The sequence below is a fragment of the Tasmannia lanceolata genome, unplaced genomic scaffold, assembly GCF_043159265.1.
Source record: "Tasmannia lanceolata isolate RefF3 unplaced genomic scaffold, GAP_Taslan_0.1 ptg000048l, whole genome shotgun sequence".
Classification (NCBI taxonomy): domain Eukaryota; kingdom Viridiplantae; phylum Streptophyta; class Magnoliopsida; order Canellales; family Winteraceae; genus Tasmannia; species Tasmannia lanceolata.
In genome coordinates, this window is record NW_027518725.1 from 2,735,115 (window position 1) to 2,743,853 (window position 8,739).

The 8,739-nt window shown below is 39.1% G+C and overlaps 1 protein-coding gene and 1 pseudogene across 1 annotated transcript in view; one reads left to right on the top strand and one right to left on the bottom strand.

Moving 5' to 3' along the window:
• The window catches only part of LOC143864188 (monooxygenase 2-like), a 34,071-nt gene extending 29,441 nt beyond the window's left edge, over positions 1-4,630 (bottom strand). Inside the window, exon 1 of the mRNA XM_077375070.1 lies at positions 4,502-4,630. Coding sequence (XP_077231185.1) covers positions 4,502-4,524 — 23 coding nt within the window. The 5' untranslated portion in view covers positions 4,525-4,630. The remainder of the gene's footprint in view (positions 1-4,501) is intronic.
• LOC143864425 (pentatricopeptide repeat-containing protein At5g47360 pseudogene) lies at positions 341-1,937 on the top strand (annotated as a pseudogene).
• Positions 4,631-8,739: the final 4,109 nt, after the last annotated feature.

An 8,739-nucleotide genomic window follows, 5' to 3' on the forward strand; every position in this document is an offset into this window, starting at 1 on the left:
CGCAACCCTTTGTTTTGGTGGGTTTTTATATGGTGAAAATGGATGATAAGAATAAATGATCGAATGGCCTTATTTACAACTTGCCATAAGTAAGGGGTTGCCCCTGATATGAACGATCCAGATCATGCAAGCATCATTACATAGTCAAATTTGTAATGGCAGATTCGGATTCTGCTCATATCCTCCCGTTATCGCTCCTCTCTCATCGGTGAGATCTTCCCCAAATCCCTAATTTTCCTTTATTCATTTTCAATTCCCATTCCATGAACATTCACATTTTTTCAGTAAAATCATGGCCGCCCATTCAATCTCTTGATCTCTATCTCATCTCCCTCATTCCAAAAACCTCACAACCGCAGCTGAGAGCTACTGGAACCTCTTACAGAAAAACCCTTCTGAAAAAAATCTCGAGAAAACTCTCAGTGAGACGAGCAAAAACTTAGACGCATCCTCAGTCGAAAAAGTCTTACAAAAATCCTCTCTAGACCGGTCTCTCGCCCTCAGGTTCTTCATCTGGGCCGGCCAACAATCCAATTACAGACACAGCCGTTTAATGTACAGTAAAGCCTCTGAATTTCTCAAAATTTCTCAATACCCAGAAACCCTAACCCACATTTTGGATGATTACAAAAGAGATATGTCATGGGTTTCAGTCAAAACATTCAAAGTGATATTCAATCTCTGTCAAGAAGCAAAGCTAGCTGAGCTGGCATTAGGGTTTCTTAGAAGGATGGGGGAATTCAATTGTAGGCCAGATACTGCCTCTTATATTGTAGTAATCAGACTTTTCGCGGAGAAAAACGATATTGGTGTTGCAGAGGGGTTGATGGGGGAGATGGGGATGATTGGATTATACCCAGATATGATCACTTGTGTTGCCATGATTAAAGGATTTTATAATGTGGGTCGATTAGAGGACGCCCGCTGGGTGTTCAATGAAATGCCTAAATGGGGGTGTTTGAGGAATGTAGTTGTTTATTCGGCGTTGCTTGAAGGGTTTTGTAAGGGTGAGAGGATGGAGATGGGGATGGAATTGTTGAGTGAGATGGAGAAGAGGAGTGATGGTGGGAGTGATTGTGACTGTGCGCCGAATGTTGTTACTTACACGACGTTGATTCAGAGTTTTTGTGAGACAGGGAGAGCGAAAGAGGCGGTGGAGGTTTTGGATCGAATGGGGAAGCATGGGTGTGTTCCGAATCGAGCCACAGTTTGTACTCTTCTCGATGGTCTTTGTAAAGAAGGATATGTAGAGGATGCTCAGAAGGTGATTGATAGAATTGTGGGAGAAGGAAGTCTTTCGAGTAGTCAGTGTTATAGTTCAATGGTGGTGTCATTGTTGAGATTGAGAAGTGTGGGGGAAGCGGAGAACCTTGTGAGGAGGATGTTGGCTGGTGGGGTTAGGCTGGATGGATTGGCGAGTAGCACTTTGGTAAAAGAAGTTTGTCTCGATGGGCAATCTCTTGATGGGTTTAGTTGGTATTATGAAATGGAGAAAGATTGTTTGTCTCTGTTCTTTTAGCCGGGCTTTGTGAACAGGATCATTTGGTTGAAGCTGCAACTCTGATTGATGTAATGGTTGAGAGAGGAATTCGACTGAGAGCCCCTTATGTTAATAGGATAGTTGAACACCTGAAGAAGACTGGTGAAAATGACTTGGTTTTGCGTCTTAGGAGTATTGGAGGATGATGGAAGGCAGGGGCTGATGCCGTTACAGAAGATATCGGTTTGTTAATTATAACTTTGGGCGGATTTTTGGGTGGATTCGATGCAATCGAACACTTTATTTCAGAAGGTATATTGCATCCCTACTTCAAGGTTTATTTTTCTTTAACAATTTTTCAAGGATTCTTACGAAGCTCTGCTTCTGAGACCAAAGTGCTATATATTCACTTATTCCTTCTGGCGTTCCCGGACTTTAGATCCTAAAGATCCTGATATTCCATTGCCCGATTAATATGGATTTGTAGAAACTTCATTTGTCTATAAGGAGCTCATACCATAAGGCTGAGAGCTTCATTTATACAGCATAAGGTCTACATCAAGGAGACAATGTAATGCCTAAGGTAATACAATTAACTCTTCTTATTGTTATTGTGGTCAAATCTTCTTCTTGGTGTCTATTGGGTGGGCGGAATATTAAGGGACGAAAAGGGGGATTTACTGATGTCATACTCCGGTCCCATTGGAAATGCGACGCAAATGAGGCAGAAGTGAGAGCACTCTTGTTTGGTTTACAATGGTACGTATCTCACTTTTCTAAACCCCTGATCGTTGAGGGCGATTCATCGAATGTAATCTCCTGGGCTTTGGGCAATTCAAAAGGGCCATGGCTTCTGCAAAATTATATATGGGAAATTTAGGATATTGTGAGAACGATCCGTCCGATAATCACCCACAGAAGGCGCACCGCAAATGAAAGGGTAGATGTGTTGGCAAAACACAGCGTGTTTCACGAATCTATGCAAATTTGCTTACCGGGTAATGTAGGGGGAATTGGGGATGGGCAGTCTTAATTCGACACTAATACTCATTTACAGTAAGTGTATTGGGCTGGATTCTATGTATTATGGATGGGGACATCTTGTCCCCTCCTCACATTCTAAGGATTAATAAAAGTCAATTTTCAAAAATAAATAAATAAATAAAATAATAGTGTGTATTTGTGCTCTTCAATTCTTATATGTGAGATTTGGGTCTGACTTGGTCAATTTTGAAATTAACCTAGTCGGACCCAAATGCTCCAGGTCGAACCCAAATTCACCTGGTCGAACCCAAATCTTACCGAATCAAACCCAAATTTCCCTTTCCTTTTCTTCTTCCTCTCCTTTTTTTTTTTTTTTTTTTTTTTCCATTTTTCCGGCTTCAACTCTTTGTTTTTCCTTCCTCCTCTTCTTTCCCATTTTTCCAGCGTCACTTCTTTTTTTTCCCCTTCTTCCTCCTTTCATCCTCTTCCCCCTTTTCTTCCTGCTGCTACTCCTCTTTCGAGTTGTTGGGATGGTCGCCGGCGGTGGTGGAGATGAAAAAAACAACAAAAATTAAAGAAAGAGAAGAAAAAGAGGGCATTTGGTCATTTTCATTGTACGGCGCCATTTTGACAAGTAGTAGTTCCTCCAAGATAAACAAAATTTTCAAGGAACTTTCCCAGTTTATATTGATTCTCAGATGATCAACATACATCCTTCGTTGGCTAGAGTTTCCTCCAATGCCATATTATTCTGAGTGATGAGACTGGTCAGCGAAAGTGTCTTTGGAGTGTCAAAGATAATTTTCCTACTCTTGAAAATTAAATAAGACACTAAGCACATACGGGTATAGAACAAAAGTTACCAAATATGACAAAACTACATATGATTATTATACTGATGATTTAACTGTGTAAACAGCCTAATCATATAGGGCTATAGAGTTTCCCACAATCAAAATCAGCTTTCTTCAAAAGCATCTCTGCCATTCCTTTAGACAACCATTTATCCCTCAAGTAGTTGATCACTTTCCCATCACTCTGTTGTATCCAACCCAACACATAAGCTGTTGTAATAAGTTCAATTCCTCTCCACCTTCTTTCCCTTGCGTACTTATCCATGCCCTTTTTTATCCTTTCATATTCTTCTTCCTTTGCTCCTCCTTTGGGCTTTTCCAACAGAGCCTCTCCGAGGCACCTCGCCAGAACAACGCCATCTTCTAAGGCCGAGCACGCTCCCTGGCCAAGGTCCGGCGTCATGGGATGAAGCGCATCGCCAGCTACACAGACATTCCCCTTGCAAATATCTCCCCACAACAAGTGCCATGGCCACCTGAATCTCAATGGAGAGGCAATGACAGTATCCCATTTGCTCTTTGCTATCACACTCGCTACTTCTTAAGGCACATTCCCAAGCTTGCTCAACATGTACTCCGTCATCTGAGATGCACTTTCTTCCATGCCTTTGTCTATCATAAAAAACAAACTCTAGAAATTCAGAAACCAGTGAAAAAAGACTTGATATATGCATATATGTGAGTGAATAGTATAATCCAAGTTTGGAAAGGTTTACTTTCGGGAGAAGGCGAGAAAGTGAAGAACCAATAAATGGTTTTTTCGTCACAAGGTAAGAAACCAGACCGAAAGCCATCACCGAAATACTGTAAGACCTCGGGCTTGAAACCATGACCATCAGGAAACTCTGTAAGTCCCCTTGCTGCCCAACGCTCTGAAAATGCTGGTTTTTGGAGACCCAGCCATTTGCCAACCATAGAGTTCACTCCATCACACCCTACCAAGACCTGAAAGTGTAGAACAAGGAAATGGCTAATGGCTAATTCAATCATAGTAACTTATGTATGAAATTTGTTAAACATTGAGCTGTGATTTCCCTAAGTAAGAGATAATGAAAACACCATAGTGAAATTCCCCTTCGATGTAACCCTCTTTTGTTAATTAAAGGTCATCTTTAAAAATAAATAAAAAACCATACTGAAATTCCCTATTACTGATGCCAACTAGATCGTTACACATTATTACCTTAGTTTTGAGAATTGATCCATCAGCTAAATGCACCAGCTTTAAGTTCCCTGTTACCTCAATGGAAACCACCTTGGAGCCAAACTTGGTGGTGTCATGAGGCAGCTCCTTTATAAGGGCTTCAAGCAACAATTTTCTTTTCACACAACGAACTTCATGGTCTCCACTGCATCATCCCCAAATTTCAGAGAAACATAACTCAGAAAAAAAAACACAATAGAAATCTATACTCACCATTTTCCACTGGCTTTAAATGAGATTTGAGCAGTAGAAAGTCCAGTGGCACTAGAGCTACCCACCAACCTTCACAAACATCACATAAACTTTGAGTTAGTCTTCAAATCACACACACCATACCTATCTTACATGGATTCTTCCGAATTGGTGAAGTACCCATGTTTCCAATATTTTAGGATTCACTACACACGTCTAGATCTCTTTAATCTATTTTTTTCTAAATATTGCAAAAAAATTACAATTATCACATGTTTTGATTTAGATGTGATCATACCAGTGCATTGGATCCCATCAGAACTCTGACGTTGAGAGTGCTTGGGCGAGAGTAGAATCATTTCAAAAAAAAAAAAAAAAAAAAATCACATATTTTGAGTTATTGATCAGTAAATTTTGGGCGATGATATTTTCACCCCGATGCAGTATGCATTCGTCCCCTTTTAACGTTAATTGACGTCAAAAAGCGTTAAAGTTGCCCATTGTTCATGTTATAAGGGGGGGCGAATGCGTATTGCAGAGGGGATGAAAATATCATCTCCCTAAATTTTTAATATGGAAATAAAACATTATATTTACTTAACCTACCCAAATTCCCACTATATTGTCATATCATCATGTAAAATTATTAAAATTAGCCAAATCCACAAATCCATTTTTTGAGGTTAGCGAAGGCAAAGGATTTGCTGTTCGGTTTGACGTGGTATGCCACTCATAATCTTTGTCCCCTAATTGTCGAAGGCGACTCCGCTAACGTAATCACTGTTAGAGGAATTAGGTCAAGCAAGAGGTTGCTTGAAGCATTACACCCAAGGTATCTACTTTGGAATACCAAGTTTGTTGCCTCCAACCTCTATATATAGAGATACACTAGGGTTTTAATAGGTTAGTGGGCTCTAGCCCAAATAAGCCCACTACACCGGTCCATTATCTTATTGGGCTTATATTAGAACATACATGGGTTATATTATATACCCAACAATCTCCTCATATGTTCTACATATAGCACAATCCAATAGATAGATAGTGTACTGTTCAAAACAAAATATTGAATCATCCACATCACCATATGGTCTATATCATAAAAGATTTGTAATCCAACTGAAAACACGAATCCTTTCTTGAAAAAACCAAGAGTTTTAGATATATAACAAGCTAAACTCAACCAAAAGGTAGTTTCACATATAAGTGAATCCCACTGATCTTAGATGAATTCATTCATGGGGTATGATTCTCATCGAGATCCAAAATAAAGTTCCACAAAAGAAAATGAACTCTATTCATACTGAAATGAAAGCATAGTCTTTATGACTTTAGAAGATTTACTCATCAAGTAAGTCATCTTCATCAAAGTCCAAATCAAGACAAGTTCCTCCTTTTTCGCCAATCCCTGTGAATTACCAAATATAGATTTCATGAAAATGAATCCAATCATTTGTGTAAAGCACTAACGTATCTAGTTCTACCTGAAGAAGAACTTAGTACAATTCCATAATTCACGAAAGTATCTAGTTCTACCAGAAGAACTTAGTACAATTCTAAAATGGCTGAAAAAGTATCAGTATCACTCTCACCATAAGCATCATTGTCAAGTTTCAATAAAGAATAAGACATAAACAACTTCTTTTGCAAAGAATCATTCATCATTGCCAAGTTTCAATAAAGAACAAGACCTAATAGTTTCTTTTGCAAAGAACCATTTCATGTTTTCATTTGGAATGTTACAGTCATCTTATCCATATTTGAGCTAAGCGGAATCATCAAGTTTGGAATGAAATAACCTTTCCCAACAAGGACATGTCATCAAATGTGGAATGACATACAGCAACTGTAAACATCATCGAAACATATCAAGTGCCTATCTTGGCCAAAAGGGAGACTCCAAAATTCAAAATAACAAATGTAGGTTAAGTCATGTCTATACAGACTTTAACCCCATCTCCCCCACAGTTTTGAATATTCGATCTTTGTTCAGTCCCTTTACGAGAGCATCGACCATATTATCCTTCGATCTCACATCAATCAAAGTGATAATCCCGTGTTCAATGAGATAATTCAGCATGATATGTTACAACCTAATATATCTCCTCTTACCATTAAAGAATGAGTTCTTCACAATCGTAATTGTAGCTTGATTATCACAGAACACACGTAAGGAATTAATCCTTAACCGAGTTAGTGCAATGTCCATAATCAGATTCTTTATCCACTCTGCTTCATCTCCTGCATAAGCTAGAGCATAAAGTTCTGATTCCATAGATGACAGAGCAATGTAAGTCTGTCTCTTCGACTTCCATGCAACAACAGCTCCACCCAGGGTAAAACACATAACCACTGGTAGACTTACTGTCTTTTAATTTTGAGCCCCATGATGCATCAGAATATCCTTCCAATACAGGAAGATGACCACCATAACAAAGAGCATAATTATGAGTACCCTTAAGATATCTCATCAGCCTCATAAGGGCATCCCAGTGCTCATGGCCAGGATTACTAGTGAAACGACTGAGCATGCCGACTGTAAAGGCTATGTCTGGCCTAGTGCAACTCATAGCATACATGAGACTACCAATCAGTTGAGAATAAGCTAATTGATTCACACTGTCTCCTTCATTAGAGATCAGCTTCTTGGTATAATCAAATGGTGTCTCAATCGGTTTGCACTCACTGCATCCCCATAAAGAAAGTAGTTTTTCAAGATAATGGGCTTGGCTAAGGAAAATTCCTTGCTTGTCAAAACTTACTTTCATACTAAGAATGGTGTCAACAACACCCAGGTCTTTCATGTCGAATCCTTTACCTAAGGTTAGTTTCACATTACTCACCACAGAGAGAGATTGGAAACAAGAATAAACATTTATATACAAGCAAATAATCATGACCTTATTCGACACAAAACGATAGTAAAGGCATTTATCCGAGTAATTGATTAGAAAATCCAAGCTCTTTATTACCTTGTCAAATTTTTGATGCCACAATTTAGGTGCTTGTTTAAGACCATACAAAGATTTGTGTAACTTACAAACTTTGTTCTCGAAACCTTCCATGACAAACCCTTCAGGTTGGTTCATGTAGATTTCCTCTTACAGTTCTCCATTGAGAAAAGCTGTCTTTACATCCATTTGATGCACAATAAAATGCTCAATAGATGCCAAAGCAAGAAGAATTCTTATCCAGGCCAAATGACAAACCGGTGAGAAGACATCAAAGCAGTCTATCCCACTCACTTGAGTATAGCCCTTAGCTACTAAACGTGCTTTATATCGAGCTATGGATCCGTCAGGATTAAGTTTCTTCTTCAATATCCACCTACAGCCCACAATTTTAGCCCCTTTTGGCAAATCGACTAGCTGCGAAGTTAGATTTTGCAACAAAGAGCTCATTTCATCATCAATGGCTTCTGTCCACAACAAAGAGTCCCTATATCGCATCGCTGCCTTATAGGATGATGTATCATTCTCTAAATGGTAGGTCACAAAGTCATCACCAAAATTTGTGGGTACTCTATCTCTTGTAGAAACTCTTACAGGAACTGAATTAAAAATCAGATTGGGACAAGTGTCAGAAGTAACTAGTTCAGACTCAACCGGCAATTCTGTAACCATCTCTGTATCACCTGGTATGGTCAAACCCTGATCTCTGAGAAATTTATTCTCAAAGAAAACTGCATCTCGAGATTCTATAACCATATTGGTTGATAGATCCAAAAACCGAGCAGCAAGACTATCTTCTGCACCTCCTAAATAAACACAAGTGTTTGTTCTAGTTCTCACTTTAGGTCTCCTAGGGTCTGGTATCCTTACATAAGCAATACAGCTCCAAATCTTAAGAGTGTCATATCTACAAGGATGCTTATGCCATAACTCATACGGAGTGGAAGAGCAATTTGAGTTTGGTACTCTATTCAGGATGTGATTTTCAGTCAAAGCTGCCTCTCCTCAAATGCAACTAGGCATGTCAATTGACATTAACATGGAGTTGAACACTTAAGTTAACGTCATGTTCTT